Source organism: Hoplias malabaricus, chromosome 2 (genome assembly GCF_029633855.1).
Source record: "Hoplias malabaricus isolate fHopMal1 chromosome 2, fHopMal1.hap1, whole genome shotgun sequence".
NCBI lineage: Eukaryota > Metazoa > Chordata > Actinopteri > Characiformes > Erythrinidae > Hoplias > Hoplias malabaricus.
Window position 1 is genome coordinate 69754272 of NC_089801.1, and position 24393 is coordinate 69778664.

A 24393-nucleotide genomic window follows, 5' to 3' on the forward strand; every position below is an offset into this window, starting at 1 on the left:
CTCAGCAGCTGCTGTGTAGGATCCATTCATACTGCAAAAACACACTGCCACCACCACATCAGTGTCACTGCAGCACTGAGAATGATCCACCATACTTTACCTGTGGTGGTCCTCTGTGGGTTCTGACGCGTGAAAAGCAGGGTGAATTGGAGATAAAGTATGCAGAGAAACCAGTGGATGTCTTTAATTGTAAAATGACAAGGTAGGTTTATCTCATGGCTATTTGCTAATCAGTCTATGCCTTTATCAGATGTACATAAATTCATTCATTATCTGTAAGCGCTTATCCAGTTTAGGGTCGTGGTGTGTCCAGAGCCTACCTGGAATCATTGAGCGCAAGGCGGGAATACACCCTGGAGGGGGCGCTAGTACTTCACAGGGCAACACACACACACACATTCACTCACTCACTCACACCTACAGACACTTTTGAGTCACCAATCCACCTCCCAACGTGTGTATTTGGACTGTGTGAGGAAACTGTAGCACCCGGAAGAAACCCACACAGACACAGGGAGAACACACCACACTCCTCACAGACAGTCACCCGGAGGAAACCCATGCAGACACAGGGAGAACACACCCCACTCCTCACAGACAGTCACCCGGAGGAAACCCACGCAGACACAGGGAGAACACACCACACTCCTCACAGACAGTCACCCGGAGGAAACCCACGCAGACACAGAGAGAACACACCCCACTCCTCAGACAGTCACCCGGAGGAAACCCACGCAGACACAGGGAGAACACACCACACTCCTCACAGACAGTCACCCGGAGGAAACCCACGCAGACACAGGGAGAACACACCACACTCCTCACAGACAGTCACCCGGAGGAAACCCACGCAGACACAGAGAGAACACACCCCACTCCTCAGACAGTCACCCGGAGGAAACCCACGCAGACACAGGGAGAACACACCACACTCCTCACAGACAGTCACCCGGAGGAAACACACGCAGACACAGGGAGAACACACCCCACTCCTCACAGACACCTACCTGCTGCGCCACCGTGTTGCCCCTGTACATAAATTATTATTAATAAATTATTGTGTTCTTAAGTCCTTTCAGAGTTTGCTAGTTTCTTTAACAAAGAGTTTTGTGGGAATAATGACCCGTGTTGATTGAGTCTTTACATTTCAGGGGGTAGAGAGAAGCAAATAAAAACATAGCTTTTAATAAACTAAAATAGCATCTCACTTGAATTACTCATGACATTTACGAGAAATGTGTAGAATTACCAACATACAACGTCTAACGTTCAGATGGTGGAATATCTCAGTCTGAGCTTCAAGTATTCCAGACACTAAAATAGAAAAAAATAAAAAAATTCACAGGTAACGGTGTCAAAAGTGATGACAGCATGCCAAACTAGTAAAACTGCCTCAGGTAACAATAAGAGTGGTTGCAAGTGGAGGCTCACTGTCAGCAAGAGATGGACACATGAACAGGGTAGTTTCTGGAAAAACAATGAATTCCCCGAAACTGCCACGACGAATCTGACACACACTGTTTCTTATTAATTACAAGGGTCAGTAGCATTGGTCGCTATAGCAGTCGTGATGGAGCAGCACACATACACATTGTTTAACACACTGACCTTGTTCATATAGACGGTAAAGTGTGGTGAAAGCCCAAGAGGGTGATTCTCTGACATATGCGGAGGGTTAAGTGGTTTGGTTTGCATCTTTTCATTAAAGCCACTGCTATTATTGATCATTAGTCCAAAAGAGATTGCTAAGGTGAAAAGGAAGGCTTAGTTCCTCTCTCCTCTTGGTCACAATCCCAGACCTGTTGATGCAATATGAGCATGAAGGTTCACTGAGACAGAACTGGTGCCAAAATTGGGGAAAACAACAAGGCGGATTTTCCTTGAAGGATGATACAATTCCTCCGAATGACTCAAACCATGTATATCAACACTCCGGTGCAGCTCCTAAGCACTAATATATTTATATATTGATGCTTTTCTGTTTTCATACCCTTTGTAGCATTGACTGTGAATCATCTGAGCTCAGGTTTGACCTCAAAAATAAAACTTTACATTGTTAACAATTCTAAAGACTCCACGGGATCTCTTTCCCTGGGTATCCTTCAATGTCACATCCAAACAGTACAGAGCATTCCACACGCTTCAGCGGTACTGGGAACAACACAGCGGGAGGAGTTTCTGAAAGGCTTTTTTGAAGTCCTCGTTGAAGATGGTGTATATAAGGGGGTTGATGAGGGAGTTCAGGTAACCCAACCAGGTCAGGAAGTCTGCGAGGACGGCTGAGGTACTACAAGAAGGGCAGCTGTTCACTATCACTTCTTTAAGGAAGAAAGGCAGCCAGCAGACCACAAAGGCCCCGAGAATGAGGCCTAGCGTCAAAGCTGCACGCCTTTCCCTGGCCCCGGGCGTCCGGCGGTTCTTCACAATCCGCCCTGTGGTGGGTGTGAACCTGACCCGTTCTCCGTCCGTCGATGGATCGGAAAAAGACTTCTCAGTAGGGCTGAGTGTGTCTGGAGTGAGAGGAGCTTCTCTTTCTCTTTCTGAACTTAACATGACGCTGCTGACCGTCTGCTGGGCCAATCGGCTGCTTCCCCTTCGGTTCCGGAGCGTCTGGGCGGCCCGGTAGATCCTGTAGTAGAGCACCAGGATGAGGGTGAGAGGGATGTAGAAAGCGCCAAATGTGGAGTAGACTGTGAATGCAACATGGTCGTGCTCTATCAAGCAGTCCATGACCACATGGCCACCACCACCACCACCACCACCTTCTCGTATATTGGGAAACTTCCTCCACATGAGAGGAGGAAGGGATACGAGTACAGACAGCACCCACAGCGCTATGATAGTTGAGGCAGCACGTCTGGATGTGCGCTTCTGAGAGTAGGCCACAGCATCTGTGATGGCGCGGTAGCGGTCGTGGGCGATGGCAGCCAGGTGGAGGATAGAACATGTGCAGCAGGTAACATCCACTCCCAGCCACAGGTGGCACATAATTGGCCCCAGAACCCAAGCCTCTTCTGCAATGTAGATGATGCTGACCGGCATGACCAGCACAGCCACCAAAAGATCCGTCACGGCCAAGGAGCAAATCAAGTAGTTGGCCGGCTGGTGAAGCTTGCGGGTGACCAAGATGGCTGTGATCACCAAGGAGTTGATGATGGTGGTGGCCACCGCCAAAACGGAGAGCATCAGTGAGAGCAGGACTTTGCCAGCGCTGATACGGCCCACCAGGACATCAGAGAGCTCCACTGAAGAACAGTTCAGGACATCCATGTCTTCTTGTTTTTCAGAGCAAGCTGGAAGAGAAGGAGGAATAGGTATTTATTCAGACAAATAAATTAATGAATTGACGTTCAATATATTCAACACCTGAAAAGTCAGTGACCTGCTTTGGTCAAAATACCACAAGGAATAAACGCCACAGATGTGTTCTCCCCGTGTCTAAAGAGCCATGTTCAGAATGACTGGTTCAGTGCCTGTTCCTTTAAATGAGAATGAGCCATAGCTCAGTTCAAGCACAAGGGCCCAAGAGTGAGGAACGAGGAGAACAAGCTCCGGGTTTTAGCCTGTTTTCTTTCTTCAATGTTCTTTTTTTCCCTCTATATTTAATCAGTACTCATTTCTCTGTGCTTTTTCTGTTTCAGATTCAGAATTCACCTGAAATACAGAAAAATATGAATGTGTTGTATCCCATGTTTTCTAAGGTGGCTTGCAAAAACACACAATGGCCTTGTCGCACAGTTTCTGGGTTGATAGGAGCTCCAGAACCCCTCACACGTGCACTCAACAAGTATTTAAAGTGCAGACACAAACATCCATGTGATATTATTGTTTAATAACAGGCACATCCACAAAGCACCTGTTTAATTAATCTCATTCTGTGTATAAAAGGCCATTTTAGTGAAGAAAATTAGCTATTTGCAATTACATAGCAGGGAAGCTTTTTTTTTCAGATCCAGATCCAGTCTTTTGTTATCAGACTGCTGACTTTGACACATTAGACCTTTTGTTATGGAGCACCGTGTCACTGATGAGCCGCAATCATTCATCTTTGCAGTATGCACATAATTAACCAGACATTTCAAGAAATGTATCAAGTGTCTGGGGTGACTCAGTGCAGTTCTCCTTAATGCAATGTTTGCCTATAAACTTTTATGAAAACAGTTTAGGCATTCTTCATGACCACGTTCTGTTTATTTGCTTTTTTCAAAGCCATCAAATGATGCAAATATTGGTTTTTGTTTGAAACCATGCAAACAAACCGCATGACCCACAGCCCTTCGGCTTCGCAACATTAGTATCTATTCATTAAAAAAATCTGCATTCCAGCACGACATCACTGACTCATTCTGTCAACCGCACGTGCTGCCACTTGGAAACAAGCGCAATGTACAGCACTCGTGAAGTCTGTGAGTCACCGCTGTTCCCTCCCACACTCGACTATCTAAAGTGTCAGATACAACCACTGAACTAGAGCAAAGTTTCATGTGCAGTACAGCAATATTAAACTAATAATGTGCTGTGAAATTAATTGCTGTTTTCTCAATATCAAACTTTGTTGGAGCATTTCGGGACAGGACATGCCTCTTGAAATGAAGCAGAAAATTATGAGAGTCACATAACAAAGAGATACATAATTTACATTTACACCTGACGTTTAAGCAATGACTGCCACTAAAGTAATCATGTCATGGAAAGCTACTTATAAAAGTACGTTTGAAGTAGAATAACACTTCCCAGTTGTGTAGGATTCAAATATGTACTTTTCAATCAAATAATTTAAAAATTATCAAATTAAGACGCACACGTCTTAACCACTGATTTTAGGTGTTTTATCCAATTTCATTGCCTAGCCATGCAGTCTAGCTTTACAAATAATTGTGAACGAATACGTCTTTCAAAAGAGCTCGCTGAATTAAAGTGTGGTACTGTATTAAGATGCCAACACTGCAACAAGTCAACTGGTGAAAAAATACTCCACGATCAGCTGTGAGTGTTTTTATTAAAAAGTGGAGACCTTTAGGAACCACAGCATCTCGACCACAAAGTGGCAGACATCATATAGTTACAGCAGGGTTGCTGAGTGCTGAGGCACATAGTGTGTAAAAGTCGCCAGTGCTCTACTGACCCAATACCTGCAGCATTCCAAACCTCCTCTGGAACAAATCGAGTGCTGGGAGATTCACAGCACTGGCTTCCATATCAGAGCAGCTGAATGCCAGCCCTACATCAGCAAGCACAATGCCAAGACTCTGGAGCTGTGGAAACAGATGGATGAGTCTGGGTCTGCATGCTTTATGAAAAAAGATTGGGGAAGGCCCCTTTCTGTTCCACCGTGACTGTGCCCCAGTGCACAAAGCAAGGTACATGAAAGCATGACTTTGTAGGTTTGGTGTCAGAACTTGACAGGCCACTCCGAGCTCTGACCTCAGCCCCACTGAACACATTTGGGATGAAGCAGAACAAAGATTTCACCTCATTAATGGGCAATATTCCCACAAACTGTTGTCGAAATCCTGGATGCTGTTACAGCTGCTAAGGGGGAAACAACTACATATTAAAGCCTGTGGGTTTAGAATGTGACGGAAAACAATAAACCTTTTGTTCCAGTAGTTTAATCTGATGTAGGCCAACATTTCACAACATTTCTCAGTATACTGAGATAAACCAGAATAAGGTTTATTAACCATTTGCAGTGATGCTTGTCTCATCTGTTTAAATGAACATCACATAGGCTATTGTTACATAGGCTACGAAGACTTGGTTTCGCCAACATGTTGTACCCTGCAAAAGTTATTTGGGCGAGTACACTGACATATTTGGTCCAGGACTCAGCCACACAGTAAATAACACAAGTTTAAGATGCATTTGCTTCATTCACACAGACATTCGCGTAGGCTATGTCATATATATTCAAGACAACCTTCGCGGGAGACGGCTGCTATCAAAATTTCAACATGCTGTATTAGTTTGCCCTCTTTCTCTCACTCTCTCTTGCTATCTCTCTCCCACTCCCTGAATTCTACCTTCTCACACAGGCCCAGGAACCTCAATATTTAATCCTCTTACAACTTCACACTTTCTACATCTGCTCCTCAAACATGGTTCTCTAAAAACTGCGTCGTTTCAGTTAAATTAATGTTACATCTCCAAAAATGAACAGTAAACAACCTTTTAGAGGTCTCTGCCAAAACTTGAATCAGCCCTTAAACAGCTTATTGCTCAGAGTAATTTTAGCTAGCAGCACAGATCAATGGTCCAGGTTTTAGAAAAGCACTTTATTTCAGCACAGACAGATGCTAGAGTTACCCCCGTCAATCAAAATGGTTCCCACGTAAGTTCAGAGACTCACTCTGTGCAGTGCTGCAGAAACAACCCGACGATAAGATGAGATAAAATGGAAAAGCAGCAGGGACGGATGGGGAAAACTGCCGCTCACGATGCCAAGCCGCGGCAGCTAGTGAGATCACGATCCGCTTGCACTCCCTCCTGCCAATCACTCTTCTTACTTCCTCTGCCTCTGAGAGCTAGATCACACTGCTCTAATCAGCCTCATTATGAGCATTTCATCCTTTTTTTCATGTACCTTCCTTTAATACATGTTTGCTGATATAATCGGCTGATGCAATGATTTAGAGTCTGACATTTCAAGTAGACGGCAAGCCTTAGACTGGAGCTGTTCCTAAGTGACACTGAAGCATGCTCACGTTTCCTCGGTTCTGGAAATACTGACATGCTTCAGAAAAAAAGGTGTCACTGACCTTGAATTCCACAAGGACAGAAGGCTTTTATCTGTGCAAAAACACTCAGGATCCCCAATGAGCATACTGAGTTTTCATCCTCAGTGCTGTGCTGAGGTCTTTAGTAAACGCTGGCAAAAAAAAAAAAAAAGTAAGAAGAACCCTCATACCTTATAGAAAGGGCAGATGTTTCATTATGACTTTCCTGAGTCCCTTATTTGGAGGGTTTACACAGAGGAGGGACTGTCTATCTCTCAACAATATGTTCCTTTATCCCTGCATTTAAAAGGCACGTCCGTGAACAAAATGTGCCTCCAAGACTTTGAAATCCCCGGCCATGTAGCCTGCCAGACATTGATTCCTCTCCTGAAGGAAGACCACAACATAAAAGTAATTGCAAAGAGATGCTATGAATAAATAAATAAATAAATAAATACATGAATATATTTATCACTTTTTGAAGAGTTTTTCTTTCTTCTCTGGACTCTTTTCCTAATGCACATTGTGTTCAATCACAGGGCACTTATCCAGAGTGTTGTAGTCATTCCTGGTGTTGTCAGCTGGCGTGAGTGGCCTCCATACACACTGACTGTGTAAAGCAGGTTGGGCCGTTACCCCAAACAAATGAAACCAAAATGACAGAAGGAAGATGTGAAAAATAAGTGATGAAAACAAGGACACAGTGTCGCTGATGTAAAGCGCAATAGCGCCCACTTGTGGAGCAATTTTTAGAATGTGAGCAATAGCGCCTCTTAAGTTGCAATTCCTAACTGTGAGGGAAAATATATGTATGCGACTGAGTGAGTTTTAAATGGCAGTTGAATTAAACGCACTACGGATTCAGAAGTCTGGATTTCACACACTTAAGAGGTATATGAAGGCCAGCACTTAGAGGTTGGATAAATCAGTTACGTTTAGCAGAAGATAAACTGACATGAATAAGAGATGCAGTAAAGATGCACTTCAGGTTCTCTCTGAAGTGAACGGTGCACTATCTGACTATTACCGGTTGGCCTCATTTTGCCATCTCCGTGAAAATGAAAGCAACAAACCAAATCCAATCCAATATTCAGGGGAGAAAGTCTTAACACTTACTCGTAATGCAGACTGCATTTTTATCACAACTTCCAAGTGAGTTTCTTGCTAAAGTAAAGAATTTTAAGTCTTCAAATAAACACACCTTATATAACCAGCTGAGGGAGGTCATGGTATTCTTTTACGATTACTGTCAGGAAAGAATAACAGCAAAATGAAAGTGAGAGTTTTCAAAAGCCCTCCGCCAGATGCGCGAGTGACTCTCACACCGGGGCTGCCAGAACAAACTGAGCCAAAAGGCCCTTTGGGTGTTGAGCTGGTGGCAAAGCCCCAGGCTGTCAGGAGTCTGGCAGCAGTCGAGTGAAGCTGCCCCTTCAAGGCTGATTCAGGACCAGCTTGTATTACTCAAATCCCACTATTTAACATGATGTGAGAAATTGTAAAAACTTAGCAATGATGACAACACGAGGGACGCTTCAACCTAGTGACTGGGGGTGGAAATGTTTAAACAGCTCCATAAACACATGCGTTCTCTTGTCTGGTCCTGTGGGTCCAGTGGGAATAAACAGATGGAGCTTCGCAAGCATCTAGAACCCCGACGTGTTGGATAACAGGGCTACAACAAAAGAATCCGTATTTGTGAATTCAGTCGCCTGGCTCTGATACCTGCACAACTTGTAAAATGCCAACACAATATGCTGGCTGTTTACAAGACATAAAAAAAAGCAGGCAAATCTTTTACTAAATACAGCCGTGCCATTTTGTACATTTCAGATTATGTAATGTCAGCATCTTGTTCCAGTAAATAAACAAAAACACATGGGTTCTAAGTTGTTTTTGGCTTGTAGGAAGGGATTTAGAAAAAAAAAAAACATCAAAGAGGGGTGAAATAAAAGCACATTTTTAGTAACACAATATTTTGGTAACAGCAAATGTTTTTGTTAATTTTTGTTATTGGTGAAAGAACAGATTTAAAGATATTCCAACTGATATTTGATAATATTGGCATTTACTGCACCCTAGAATCTCAGTATTTTCCATTTCATCACAAAACAAAATAAATACAGGGGTTGGACAATGAAAGTGAAACCACAATAATTTATTAGTATGGTGTAGGGCCTCCTTTTGCGGCCAATACAGCGTCAATTCGTCTTGGGAATGACATATACAAGTCCTGCACAGTGGTCAGAGGGATTTTAAGCCATTCTTCTTGCAGGACAGTGGCCAGGTCACTACGTGATGCTGGTGGAGGAAAACGTTTCCTGACTCGCTCCTCCAAAACACCCCAAAGTGGCTCAATAATATTTAGATCTGGTGACTGTGCAGGCCATGGGAGATGTTCAACTTCACTTTCATGTTCATCAAACCAATCGTTCACCAGTCTTGCTGTGTGTATTGGTGCATTGTCGTCCTGATACACGACACTGCCTTCAGGACACAATGTTTGAACCGTTGGATGCACATGGTCTTACTGGTGCAATGTGCAGTTAATGAAGATTGGCCACCAGGCTGCTCCAATTTAGCCATAAAACCTCCCACACTAAAATGACAGGTGTTTCAGTTTCATTGTCTAACCCCTGTAAATTTCGTTATAAGCAACGTAATCCAGGCAAATATGGTCCTGACTTCTGTATTTCATTAACACTAGACAGCTAGCTTGTTTTGTGTTATGGATTGTACCTGGATATTAAAGCCTGAGTATTCGATTTTTCTTAAAAACCCTTTTTACATCCCAAAGCCATGGCTTTCCTCCATTTTAGATGAGTAGCTTTGTTATGTGGGCTAAATGTGAGACTTTAATTTTTTCAAAAACTGCTTTACACACTTGCTTCTGCAAAATGACCTACTCCAGCTTTTAAAGAGCTACAGAAATGTAGGGGGTGATTATTTTTAAGGATTCATATTCGTATCCTGACATGTATTCTCATTAAAAGGTCTGGCTTCACATGACCACCACTGTGGTGTACACATTGTATCCCTCTGTCTACAAGGCAGCATTTATCTCAGCGAAAAAATATTTCAGAACGTTCATTACACTTTTTTCCCAAGAGCAAGTCACAGAATTTTGACAATCCAGAGAAAACGATCATCCACCACCTCCACTTGACTCTTATGAATATGTGGGCTAAGGCAGCGCTTCTGCAATATCTCCACTCTTCTGTAAGCTTCTTAAGCTCATCAAATCCAGAACCAGAAGGCACCTGAACAGCATCCTTGGCAGTGTTTGTAAACTATCACAATCAGCACAGCCTTCTCCTTACACTGGTGCACGTTATTTCCTCCGTCATGACTAATTTTCAGAATGCAGTCAAATTGGCTTGACCAAAAAGATCTACTTGAATTTACAGTTTTTAAAATATTAAAAAGGATGTATGGGTTTACATTTAAGGAGACTACTGCTCAATTACTGCTCTGTACCAGTGGATCCCTAACGTTTTCTCCTGTGCCCCTTCTGTAGTTAAGAATATTTTGAGCATTTTTTAGTTCCAAACACTGGAATTTATTTTAAAGATTGTAATTCTAGCAAAACTGAAAGTTCTTATTGAACTAAAGGAAATACAATACAAGTTGAATTGTTATAAGTGACATGCATTAATTATGTGTCTTAAACATCTGCTGCTTAACTGCATTCATTGCACTCATTTTTTAAAAAAGCCCTTTCACAACCTTGTCACACTTATGTGAGCAGCACCTCCTGGCTGCACCCTCCCCCTCCCACAAGAATCATTGCCTATATTAAAAAGCTTCAGCAATACACAATGACATTAGAATTTCATCAGGAGATATTTTCAGTAATTCATTCATCGGTAACAACTCCATCCTGCTCAGGGCCTCGGTGGATCCCAGAATCATTAGATACTCACCATCTACTGAGCGCAGACACAGGGAGAACACATCAAGAGAGATCCTGGAGCTGTGTGGCAGTGATGCTACTTGCTTAAACTAATTCAGCATTTGATGGATGTTTGGATTAGACCAATACATCATCGCTGTCCAAAGAAGAAACACGTATGTCCATTTTTGTTGATTTTTAGTTTACTACCTCATTTGAACCCAGCAGCTCTTCTTCATGATGAATGGACCAATAGTAATGCTCCAAAATGACATGGAATACAATCTTTCACATTTAGGTTAAGTTACAATTAAGAAGGATATTCCGTGTCCTATAACAGTGGTCCCCAAAGTGAGGGGAGAGGAGTTATTGCAGTGGGGGGCAGCAAAGCGAAATAATGAAATATAAAATGCATGTCAGTTGTAATAACTCCACACTAAGAGTGATTTCATCAATAAGAACTTGCAGTTTTGTATGAATTCATATATTCATGATAGATCCGTTGGAGAAAATATTCCCATCAACAAAAGAGGGGCAGAAAATATTTGGAAACCACTGTCCTATAAAGTTATAACTTTTTGAGTGCGGTGATATAACACTAATATTAATATGTACTCCAGAACAGTAGAATTTTTAGGTGCAGTTTGGTTACTACTCTGAAATGTCCCATATTACATATTATATATGTTCATGTATCTACATTGATAACAACATTGACATTCATGTACATGCATCAGAGTTTGGCATCCCCACTACATTAGTGTACTCTACTTATTCATTTCTTAAATGACTGCAAACACAGGCTTAGATGAAATTGTAAAAGTGAACCAAACAGGAATCAAATTGTACCGCATCACATCACATTAATAACAGAACACTCATTGGGACTGTATATAATCTAGAACAAATTTAGAGTGTACTGTATTTATGTGCACCCTAAAAGCAGTGGTCTACGTCAAGTAGCACCTAATTACACCACCCAGCACATATCATATACCTAGCGTGACCAGACGTCCTCTTTTTTAGACTTAAAAAAATGTCCGGGCAGAATTTCACAAACATCCGGGATTTTGTTTTTCTAGAGCTTACATAGAACTACGAGAAGTTTCGTTCACAAACTAGTCCCGCCCTCCCCTACTCTGATTGGTTCGCTTGAGTGAGAAGGGGGTGTGGTGAAGTAGCCTAAAATCTTCGGATTGGACGGTCTGACTGTAGAGCTACCGTTATTGGTCGATAACCTTCTCTGTAAACATTTAATTGGTCAGTCTGCACGTCAGTAGTCCTTGTTTACGTCAGGCAAAGCTCAAATACCTACCCTCATCTCGAACAGCTATGGCGAAACGTAAATGTAAGTTCTCTGATGAATTAAAAAAGAAATTCCCATGTTTTCCCACGTGTAGCAAATAAAGGTGTAAAGGACCTAAAAGCACACATAGGTTCAGCTAAACATACAACAGCAGTGAGGGGCGAGAGCTCATCCCTAACCCCCCCCCTCCCCACAATTCTACTTTACTCTCTAACAATTTAAGGGATGTATGCATCTGATTGTTTTCAATGGAGCAAAATCAATACATAATATAAAAAAATGCATAACTCAGTATATTCAGACAGAGCATTAATTTATTCAACTGAATTATTCAGTTATATTCTCCATCTACATTTATACATAATGTATAAAACATAAGATGAACAGTTTTAAAAGTACTGTATTAACAATGTGCATAGTGAAAATTATGATCTGCAACACATACTACTGTCTGCTAAACTTAACTGCTACACAAGATTTCAGATAGTTGACTAACTGAGTAGTGAACATAAATGGCTCTAATTCCATTTTACAAATAAAAATTAAATAACAACATAAAAATAAAACTATTATTGCAGCATGTAGCAGAAAAAAATGAGCAGAGTTAGCTGCCATGGGCGTGTTTTGCCTAAATAAACTTGCGATAGACCTGTCACCTCCTTTGCTACTGCTCAGTGTGGCTCGTGTTTCAGGAGGATCTGAAGAAAACGATGGGGTAGCAGCCACAGAGATGTCCACACCGTGCCGTCTTTTCATGTGTGTCGCCAGGTTCGTTGTGCTACTAACGTATTTGATAGACCCACGGCATTGTTTGCAGATTGCGTGCGTCTTGTCAAGTTGACCACCTCGCTTAAAAAACCCGAAATGTTGCCACACGTTTGATTTGTGTGTCTTTTTTGGTGCATTAAATCTCTTTGTCGTTGCTAATGCTCTCGTTTCCCTCCATATTTGTTGTGTACGTCTGCGTGCTTGCGTCAGTACCTGATGACACGATGGTGCATTTATGTTGCTTCAAAAAAAAGGAAATCAATAAAAATAAAAAATATGTTGCCTCTGAAAATACGTTAGAATAAGGAATAGATACTGGAAAACAAAACAACCGATTTACCCATGGTATTTGCCTATTCAAAAAGGCTAGAGGAGATGCACCGTAAATTCGCCTGCAAATTAAACCCGATGCACGTTGAATCTACCAGTGCAGTCGAATCGCAGACATGTGTGCCGAACCACCGATGTGAATCGGTGAATCTCTCCATCCCTACACCCTACATATACCAGTAAATAACAGTGCATTTCTATTTTTTCATGATGCAACCATAAAAACCTCCATCGGCGTGAGGCCCTCCGTCCTGTTAAAAACAGAAGTGGATCAAATTTGCCTGTTCACCTACATAATCAAAAAGAGGCAGTGGTTGTGTCGTCTGAGGCACCTCCACGAGGGAGGTTTGATTACCTGGACGTAAGCTCAGACCACTTCTTATGTTTCATGGTCACAGCATTCGTATCAGTCACTATTAGAGGTCTCAGAGTAGGTGTAACACACACAGAAGAAATGCTAATACCTTCACTGGGAAACACTTGACTACTACACTTCGGTTTCCCAACATCAAAAGAAGAACATTTTCAGAACAAAACCACAAAAAGATAAAAAAAACCTTCCTCATTATCCTAACTCACTTCAGCGCCAGAAGCAGCTTTCAGGAAATACAATGAGTTAAGTTTTTTTTTTTTTAACTATCTGCTAGACAGTTTTATCGCTGTTAGACTCATTTTCACAGATCTGTTTCATAACCGTGTTCGGGTGCAAGAAATATTTATAACTGCACTCTCCACATAGACAGAGCGTGTAAAGCAGCTAACAAGGGCTCTACAGAGATCAGACGTCTGAGGCTACACTGAAACATACGTAATCAAACCGAGTGGCTGTGTACGAGAGGTGTTTGTTTTCAGAACAGAGTGTAAGGAGGGACACTACTCACCTTACACCTGAATAACTGAATAAGTATATTTCAACAGCTGATGTTTTTATTGGGGAATACACTGTGGGAAAATCTTCTGACTTATAAAACCAATTCCGGGAACGAAAAGATGAGCAAGACTTTGGATGCAAGCCACGGAAACATGCCGTACTTCAGTAAAGACATGAATGAATGGGCCGGAGCCTCTTCGATGTGTCACTGTCATTCCGGGGTTTGCAAAAGGACATTAAACATTTTGACGTTAACCTTGTGAGATGAAATGTGGAAAAGTGTCGCCAGCACTTTTCTAAGCACAGAGGAGAGGCAATTCATCATCCAGTGCACCTCAAGGCTGCGACCTGTCATCAGTAACAGAGTCATGTACGCTTAATGCGCATCCTTTCTTAATGTGCCTCGCTGTACTTCTTCATTCAAATCAGTCACAACAGAGTTTCACTGCTAATCCCTTTTTGGCAGCGCTGCAGTTACTTTATCAGAAAGAAGACTACAGCTTGCTTTAAGGCTGCCGTTTCCCGTTTCTACTGCAGATCAGGCCACGCTTAAATCAAGACCTCCATCTCTGACGGCATTAACCTAATCAAAGGTTAGGTTAAGATAGGTCCTCGCTTAAGTGATTTCAGACCTCTTATGTGTCTGGAGAGCGATATCTTAGATATGTATAGGTATTACATAATGAGAGCCTCTTGAGCCTCTTAAGTATATTGAGCATGGCATATGCTGCACACTTAAGCACAGTGGATTCGATATTAAAAAGAGAAATACGTTAATAAGTGAAGCTAGCTTAAATTTCAGGGTGTTAAAAAATTAAACAGGGGAACTTTATTTAAAATACAGCCATTTATTCTACATTACTCTTGCTAGAAAACAATACATGCTCAGAGCTGGTATGTACACCTATCACAAGACTCGACACAGCCATTACTGATCCATTATTTATTACACCGTCCTGCTGTACAGTTACAGATTATATCTCACGGTTTTCCATGCACAATTTGTGTTATACGTCCTCAAGATTAGCTCTTTATCAGTGGTGAGTTTCCAAAAATACAAAAGTCCATCTATTTTTCAACATTACTTCTATTAGAGTCTGTTAGCACTGATACTGCTGGCGCCGTCCAAAGAAAAACATCTCCATTTTAGTGACTTTTTAGTTTACTCCATCATTTGAACACCGCAGCTGCCCTTCCTATTGTGTGAAAATCTCCCAGTGAATGGACCAATAGAAATGCATTAAAAATCCAAAATAACCCGGAATCAGATCTTTTTTATATTAACTTCCCCTGAAAGTTAATTAGTTTTTTTTTCCTTCTTCTATAAAATTACTAATTTAAAGATACGTGTTCTTTTTTGGACAGTGACCATTTTCAGCAGTAGCTGCCTCTACTTTTTTTGGACTGTTTCACACTAGACAATGAAACATTTCTATGAGGATCTGATTGCATTCACTCACATAAACATCACCAGATCAGGTGCTGGTGTTGGATGATTAGTTCTTAATCACAAACACTACTCAATATCATCCCAAAGTTGTTTGATTTTGTTGAATCTTTCAAGATAAGCCTGTTTGGAACTGGGCATAGTGAGCTTTTGTGCAGCTGTTTCAAAGCATACTAGTTTGATTAACTGTAGTGTTTGTATATAGCATTCAAATTGTCATAGGAGTAGTGTGGAGGTAGACCTAACTAGCAGACAGAATTGGAAATGAGACAATTGAGTAAAAACAAGACTAGGCAAGCCTAGTTTTGCCGGACCACCATTTGCCATATAGCCGTTTTCACAGAGGGGTTTCTGGTGTTTCAAAAACAGGAAATGCTCAAAATGCATACCCTTGTCATTGGAATGTCTGGAGAAGCTTTGGTGCTTCATATCAATGTCTTTGTTCACTTGTGATTTTAATTGTGTGTTTATGTTGTACAGAAAATATGGAGAGCAGGACTAATAAATTCAAAAAGAAGCACAAAGTTTTGTTCGTAATATAAAATCAGTGTTTTTCTTGTTCGTTTTCTTTAAAACTATATACTAGACGATCTAGGGCAGCACGGTGGCGCAGCTGGTAGTGTTGCAGTCACACAGCTCCAGGGGCCTGGAGGTTGTGGGTTCGATTCCCATTCCAGATGTGACTGTCTGTGAGGAGTGTGGTGTGTTCTCCCTGTGTCTGCGTGGGTTTCCTCTGGGTGTGCCGGTTTCCTCCCACAGTTCAAAAAATGTTGGTAGCTAGATTGTTGACTCAAAAAAGTGTCTGTGTGTGTGTTGCCCTGTGAAGGACTGGCGCCCCCTCCAGGGTGTATTCCTGCCTTGTGCCCAATGATTCCAGGTAGACTCTGGACCCACCGCGACTCTGAACTGGATAAGGGTTACAGATAATGAATGAATGAACTAGCCGATCTACCTCGATATGTCCACAGATGAAACCACGGAAAACTTACACATTTTTCTGGTCCGCGAACCAGTTTATTTCAGTGGAAACATTTAGTTCACGAACTGGAACTGTTCCTTGTTGGTGGAAAAACATATGAAATAACAACAGACGATGAAATAACTTTCCTACTCACGCATGCGCATTTCAGCATTAGGAGTCAGTCAGTCAGAGAAAGTGCCTCTTCTAGGCCCAGTAGGCAGTCAGGCAATGAGGCACTGATTCTAAAGTGTTGAGATGATAATTAAATACAGACTTTAGTTTTGCTCAGAAAAGTCAGTATCTTCATTCCCTTCCCGTCATTTCTTACTTTTATATTATCACTACTGTAATTATTGTTGTATTGTTTTTTAACCATTAGGGCTTACAGAAGCGAGGTGGCAAACTTGGTGGCATGGAATCAGTTCAGTGTTCTAGACTTAAACGCTGACAAAAGAAAGATGAATTGTGGACTATGAAAGAAAGGCAGATGCACAAATCATCTGTGAAGACCGCACCTGGACAACGAAACACAAGTGCTCAAGAATGTGACTGTACTTCTAGAGAAGACTATTTAAGGGCTCATCACTGAGCGAGTTCACACCAGTTTCATCAGAGTGTGGTGCGAACAGAAACAGCTCAGGGTCCTCTTACCACTTCGACAATCTGGCACAAATTACATGGCCGTGAAATCAAAGACCACTACATTACAGACCAGTTTTTATACCATTATAGACCATTAAGACTGTAAATGCCTTGTACGCAACGGCCAAGTCCATAAGCATCCAGATTGTGACTGTGAGTGGTCTTGGACCCACAACACACACCATGTTTGTTAGAACAATACACAAACAGGAATAGCTTTCATGTACATCAGTGTGCAGTCCAGACTGTGCTATTTTACACAAGGCATAAATAATACTTTTTAAATATCATCACTGTCCACATTTTACTAATTCATTAAATTAGTTTAACTAATTAATTAGTTTATTAGTGAGAGGAAACTCACGCAGACACAGGGAGAACACACCACACTCCTCACAGACAGTCACCCGGAGGAAACCCACGCAGACACAGGGAGAACACACCACACTCCTCACAGACAGTCACCCGGAGGAAACCCACGCAGACACAGGGAGAACACACCACACTCCTCACAGTCACCCGGAGGAAACCCACACAGACACAGGGAGAACACACCACACTTCTCACAGACAGTCACCCGGAGGAAACCCACGCAGACACAGAGAGAACACACCACACTCCTCACAGACAGTCACCTGGAGGAAACCCACACAGACACAGGGAGAACACACCACACTCCTCACAGACAGTCACCTGGAGGAAACCCACACAGACACAGAAAGAACACACCACACTCCTCACAGACAGTCACCCGGAGGAAACCCACACAGACACAGAGAGAACACTCCTCACAGACAGTCACCCGGAGGAAACCCACGCAGACACAGAGAGAACACACCACACTCCTCACAGACAGTCACCTGGAGGAAACCCACACAGACACAGGGAGAACACACCACACTCCTCACAGACAGTCACCTGGAGGAAACCCACACAGACACAGAAAGAACACACTACACTCCTCACAGACAGTCACCCGGAGGAAACCCACACAGACACAGAGAGAACACTCCTCACAGACAGTCACCCGGAGGAAACCCACGCAGACACAGGGAGAACACACCACACTCCTCACAGACAGTCACCTGGAGGAAACCCACACAGACACAGGGAGAACACACCACACTCCTCACAGACAGTCACCCGGAGGAAACCCACACAGACACAGAAAGAACACACCACACTCCTCACAGACAGTCACCCGGAGGAAACCCAAGCAGACACAGAAAGAACACACCACACTCCTCACAGACAGTCACCCGGAGGAAACCCACACAGACACAGAGAGAACACACCACACTCCTCAAAGACAGTCACCCGGAGGAAACCCACGCAGACACAGGGAGAACACACCACACTCCTCACAGACAGTCACCTGAAGCGAGACTCCAACCCACAATCTCAAGGTCCCTGGAGCTGTGTGACTGTGACACTAACCTGCTGCGCCACCATGCTGCCCAGATGTCCTTCACATTTTGTGAAAATTTCATGAACAGACTACTCAAAATTACTTGGAAAAAAATCCTTCTTTACAATAAATTCCACTGAAAGTTGAGAAGGTGTTTTTCTGCCTGACAGAACTCTTAACTCCCTACACGGTGCCTCCTATGTGTATGGTATGAATAAATGCATAGACTTGTATACCCTAAGAACACTGCCTCTTCATTATCATGCTGCTACTGTACAGCTGCTATTGCAGAGTGTTACACATTATTTTATATTTTATGATTTTGCATTTCATGATGCATATTGCACTCATGTTGCATTTTCTGCTTTGGGTCAGAAGCACCCTGACAATATACAGTTTCATATTATTTGATATTTTTATATTTTTCCACTTTCTTTTGCATTTAGTGTTCATATAGCTAGTGTTATAGGAGTACGTTTTAGTCCAGGACATGGTGTCTGATAAGAATTAACACTATGCAGTGTCACTGTCTCTTTCGCTGGGCATATGACAATGAAACTCTTGATTATGGAATCTACTACAAATATCAATTATTATATAATCACTAACAGTGGCTTCCAGCACATAGCATCAAAAACCCCACAAAGTATATCATCAATTTCAAACTGTACATTTACAGTTTAAACACTGTGTCCAAATAATTAAAGAGAGTCTCTTCAGCTGCAAAGAAAACAGAAAAGTATTACATTAATTCAAGACCACTGCTGTGTGCTACTCGGTTCCTAAATGTTCTGCTAATACTCTGAGCCTCCCAGCACCACCAGTACGACCAGAAATATAGCTGCAAAAGCTGCCGAGAGGTTGTTGTCTGCAGCTCCTCGGCATGGCTTTCAGGTTTGGATTAATGGGCTCGCTCTGAGCTTGTGGTGGAAACCAGTGAGAGGATCCTCGACAGCTGGGAGATGATGAGAGTTACACTCCCTCGTGAGTATGAGCAGCCTCCTGAGTGCAAAGCTCAGAGACATTTTAGCTTCCCAAAGCTCAATTAAATGTTGGAGTGAAAGTGTAGCTAAATAATTCTCTGTTATCTGCCGTGCAGCAAATCTGCTGACACTGCCGTATCAGAAATATCCAGGAAATGGGACCTCTATAGGCTGGTGTGTGTGTGTGTGTGTATGTATGTGTGAGAGAGACTGGGTGTGTAGTGAGAATGAATGACTTATTAACTCTAAAGCCTCTCTGCTTATTGTGGCGCTGACAGCATCCAGTGTAGCTACAGTGCAAAAATAGCCATTTTAAATACTATACAAAATGGCTTTTGTATGTAACGTTGATAATAATGCTGGAAAAATGCATTTCCTTCATGAACGGTTTGGAAAAATATGTTCTTGGCATCTTTCTTACCTCACAATTATCAAATATGTCTCAGGAATTTAACTATTACACGTGCAGTAGCTTTTATAGACATTAAACACTTGGGAAAGCACGTATATGTCCCCTACATTGCGAACATTAACTTAAATCATTTTGAGTGACTTTGGATGATTTAATTACACAGAAATTCAGAATGTAATCTTTAAAATCTAGCTTCAGTGCAATTTTACAGCAAAAAATAAAATATTCACAGCAACAAATATAAATATTCACAACATCAATGTCTTACATTGAAACAAGAACATACAGCCGAAACAAGAACTAAAGGCAAAAACAGCTGTGAAAAGACTAGAATGTGACTCTAATATGAAGCTCTGCATTTTGATATCAATTTTTGCTCAGGCAAATTTACATGACAAAAAAACTAGCCCCCCCCAAAAAAAGTAAAAACCCTGTTTGAAATCCACTAGAAAATGAGTTCATTTGAATGAGGAATAATATTAACGGACAAGGAGAGCTCAGACAAAGTCTACCTTTGTGTTATCCAGTCAAGGCTGAAGCCTCTTCGTCTTATTCGGACCAAAACGAGTTGTTTTTCGTGATTTCTCACCGACAATCCTCCCAGCAGAGACGGAGAATGTTTCACAAACGAGCCTCCGTCGACCACCTTTCCGAAGAGCTTCCCAAAGAGGCGTTTTATTTACCGCCGGAGATGAGTTAACGACAGCTTTACCCAAAGTCGACTGATGGAAAAACCCCGGTTTTTGAAAGAAATCTCTGTCAGAGGAAAGACTTACGTGGTGCTGTGGTTAAATTCCGCTGCTCTGTCGGAGAGAGCGACATTCGCGCGCGGAGGCATCCAGCAACGGTCCATCCGCGCGCGCACACCGGCGACGGTTTGGCGCTCAAGGTGAGAGCGCGCGCAGCACCGCGAGGGGTGGGGGGGGGGCGGGGACGCCGCTCCGAAAAAGGCGGGAAGGAAAACATCAACAGTTGGAGGAAAAGTTCCCAAACACTGAGGGGAATTGAGTTTTTTTAAATGGTTGTGTATTTGGCGAAATTCCCCTCGCAGTTCAGAAGCTGTAAGAATAGTCCCTGCCTGGCTACTGTATAAACAGGAGAATAACGAACACAAAAAGTGCATTACCCAACCATAGACACATAGGTCTCCGTCCACACATAACAAGATTTTTTTTGTCTCTGTTTTGGCCTCCTGTTCACATGGAAATTGTTTTAAGTCAGGTAGAACTGAGGTTTTTGAAAACACCTTCCAAGGTCTCTTTTTTATTTTTTATTTTTAATTTATTTATTTATTTATTTTTGAAAACTCAGTTTTCAGTATTATGTTCATAGGCAAAACAGAGCTTTTGAAAATTGCTGAACCTTACTGCAAGTGCGCATGTCTGTTTCTGTTTACATTAGCAGAGCTTGCTCAGAAGGAGCCTGTAATATGGCTAGAGCCACTTGGGTAGTTCTGTTGTCTTTTGTGGATTGTGGACTGATGACAGGGTTGCAGTTAAATTTAGCGTAACTCATACATTACACTATGCAGCAGAAGTGCCAGAATGTACTGCGGTCAGTTCTTTTGAAGCTATCTGCCTGAAAGTACAAACCTTACTATGAAATATGGTTTTGGACCAGGCCCAAGTCAAACTAGCAGCTGGTGGGAAGGGTTCAAGGATTGTTAATTCTGAGGATTGACAAGAAAATGGTGAGAAGTGGCATGCTTATTTCAGAGTCGATTTGCATTCTCATGTGTATGTATTTTCCGACATGCTGCTGGGGTTAGCCAGCAAACTAACTGCACAAGAATGGCAGAAAAAAATTTCACAGATAATTTTTTTAAAATATATATTTTTTAGGTTAATTTCAAAGGATTTTTAGAGAAGGGGATTTTAGCCATTTCTGAGCTAAATGATAAACTTTATATTTACCCACAGTTTTACAGAACAGATTAACCCATTAAAGGCTAGCATACCAAATACTCCATACACTAAAGGTACATTAAAAAAAATAAAGTAATAAGCCAGTAATAATCATTACTAAGGATTAAATGAAGTCCCAATTAATCACTAAATAATGTTAGAAATAAAAGCAAACATTGTTTTAAGATTATATAAAATATTACTTCAGCCTTTTGCTGAAGTTATGAGGAGTGTTTCAGCCTGGGTGTTCTTTTTCCAAGAGGAGTCAATACAGAGCAGCCAATTAGAAGAAGGGCCATTTAAATAACTCTTAAAGGCACAACAAAACAGTTGATGTTGTTAATGGGTTTGGGAAATGGGAAATCTAAACATTAAATAAGACTGCTTTTGGTACATGAATAACTAAATCAATGTCATGAATGGCCCTCGGAGAACACACGAAGACATATGGACCCTATAATGAGCCTAATTACAGCAATTCGTTTTAGCCCATTTGGAAGCAGCTTATATTTTTATAGAGTGCTTCTTAAAGAGTTCCCTGTCACAGAAATCCACGGTAATACTCTTTGCAGTCAAAGCTAATAGCTTCACTTTGAACATTAACAGCATGCCAGGATGTTTTGGGCCATTGTCCAAACTCGTGGGGGCCCCGAGGCCTGTAGTATATGATTCATAAAGGGGTGGCCGGGGAGCCTTTAGCAGCCTCTTGGTTATGTAACGAATGAGAGGGTGTCAAACGCATCAGATTATCCTTCAGCCTTGGACATACAACACACACAAGCTGCCAGCTATCGGTTCTGCAGGAGCATGATTAGATTTCCAGGCCTATTGTGCACACTTGATGAAGCGGAGAGGCTACAGAAGGAGTGAGTGTGTGTGTGTGTGTGTGTGTGTGTGAGCATGCGTGTGGCAAGTCGAGATAATGCATTCTAATGTATGTGCATGTGTGCCGGGAGCAGTGATGAGGAGTGAAGATTGAGGAGCTGATGGAGAACGTTAGAGGAGCTTTATGAATTTTTCCATGTTGGTGGTTAATGAGCTAAAATTTACTGAAGGAGACTGATGAGGTCAAAGTGGCAGGTTTTTAACAAGGGAGCAGAAAGGGTGGGAAAACATCTGCGAGAGTGAGAGAGACAGAGAAATATGCGAAGACAGAGAGAAATAGAGAGACACGGTGAGTGTGTGAGAGAGAGAGAGAGATAAACAGTTGCACAGGTGAGCTGGCACAGGAAGAGAGAAAGAAGGGAGGCAGTGTCCTGGCAACCGGGTGAAGCTCTTGTGTCAGCCTGTTTCTTTTATTTGTTTTCTCTCTCTCTCTCTCTCTCTCTCTCTCTCTCTCTCTCTCTCTCTCTCAATCTTCCCTCAAGCAGAAAATTCATCAGTGGTGCTTCCTTCTGAAATGCAGATATGACAATCAGAGGCTCGTGTGACGCAGGAACACCGTTTTTTTCCCTTTTTTTAGTTATATTTATTTATTTATTGCATTTATTTTTTAACCTGAGTTCAGCTTTTAAGTGGCAATGAAATGAAGTCATGCTGTTTACCTTTAGGCTCTTTTATACGGTTCCACAAAATCTTGTCACACAGTGTACCTGTAATCACAGTCATGTTACATGCATAATCCTGAGCTACAGTCAGTCATAATTGGCCTACAAAATACAGAACATGTAATGTGTGGAGCACAGTCTTAGCAGGGCAGTACATGAGGTGACATCAGCCTCCACAGAAGCTGTCCAGATTCAGTTATACACATTAATGTACAAAGAACCTGTATTTAATATTACTGTGTGCTTATTTTGCAGCTAAAAGGTTACAGGTTTCTGACATAGAGGATAATCTGTGTAATCAAGCTCAGATTAGCATTGCAGCAAATTCACAGGTCATTTAATGTGAATCTCAGTTAAGTCTCGAGTCTTTTCATGAGATATATATCACCTTCATCACCGAAGGATAGAATTGAAGCACTTTTAATTGTAAATGTGGTGTTTGAGAAAGCTTGAATGGTCGGCTAGGCTATAATTTATCTAGCTAGCGCATGCTAGCTAGCGCAAGTGAATGCATCTTATCTATAAGGTTCTAAACCTACTGCCAGATTAGCTGGTTGCAATAGGAAGTAATTCGCCATTTAATGTTTACTGTTTGATTTTTTTCCCTCTCATTTAAACACTGCATGTTCTACTTCATCTTATCCTTCAGATTGAAGGGGTTTTTTTTAATGAAAGGTTTTATTTAATTCAAGGCTAGTGATCATCATTTATTTAGTTTTACATTTTTCTTTCCTCAGACTAAAACTTCACGAGTTTGAAGTCTGACTCATACTCGAGCTTTCAGTCAGTCGACATGTGACAAGAGTCTACATCCCTTTTTTTTTCTCCAAATACCTAGTTTTCATTAGCGACAACAACGTAAAAACTCAGCCAGCTTTACAAGGTTTTATAGTTTTAATAGGTTTTATAGTGACTCCGAACATGCTGTTTCTCAGTAGCTTGAATGTGATTTTTGACATAGTTCTGTGAAGCTCGTGCAACCTGGCAACACCCAGCCAATTCTCCAGTGTTATTAGTGTTAACACTGAGAGTGTTAAATTATTACTCTAACAGTGTTAATTTAACACTAATAGACATTTCTGAGGGGAGCATACATAAGTAAATGATACATTAAATACAAAAAAAATGTTCTTTTCCCGTAGTGTAAGTGTTTCAATTGGAAATGTGTATGTTCCATAGTCCATTTTCTCTGAAGTACAGGAGTAAAGA

The 24393-nt window shown here is 41.8% G+C and overlaps 1 protein-coding gene across 2 annotated transcripts; it reads right to left on the reverse strand.

Annotated features, from left to right (window-relative positions):
• Window positions 1-1065: 1065 nt before the first annotated feature.
• Window positions 1066-20597, reverse strand: htr1fb (5-hydroxytryptamine (serotonin) receptor 1Fb). Of its 2 annotated transcripts, none has more exons than XM_066660108.1 (2): window positions 20510-20597; window positions 1066-3293 (listed from the first exon to the last, which is right to left on the reverse strand). In XM_066660108.1, the coding sequence occupies exons 1-2, from the start codon at window positions 20553-20555 to the stop codon at window positions 2143-2145; spliced, it is 1197 nt and encodes a 398-aa protein (XP_066516205.1). In that variant the 5' UTR covers window positions 20556-20597; the 3' UTR covers window positions 1066-2142. The 2 variants fall into 2 exon arrangements, with proteins under 2 accessions (XP_066516205.1, XP_066516206.1); XM_066660109.1 differs by having other exon boundaries at window positions 20246-20573.
• Between the last annotated feature and the right edge of the window lie 3796 nt (window positions 20598-24393).

Coding starts and splice junctions, on each gene's coding strand:
- htr1fb (XM_066660108.1), bottom strand. CDS start 20,555: ATGTCGCTCTCTCCGACAGAGCAGCGGAATTTAACCACAGCACCAC. Junction 3,294..20,509: donor GAATTTAACCACAGCACCAC/GTAAGTCTTTCC, acceptor CTTCTCTTCCAG/CTTGCTCTGAAAAACAAGAA.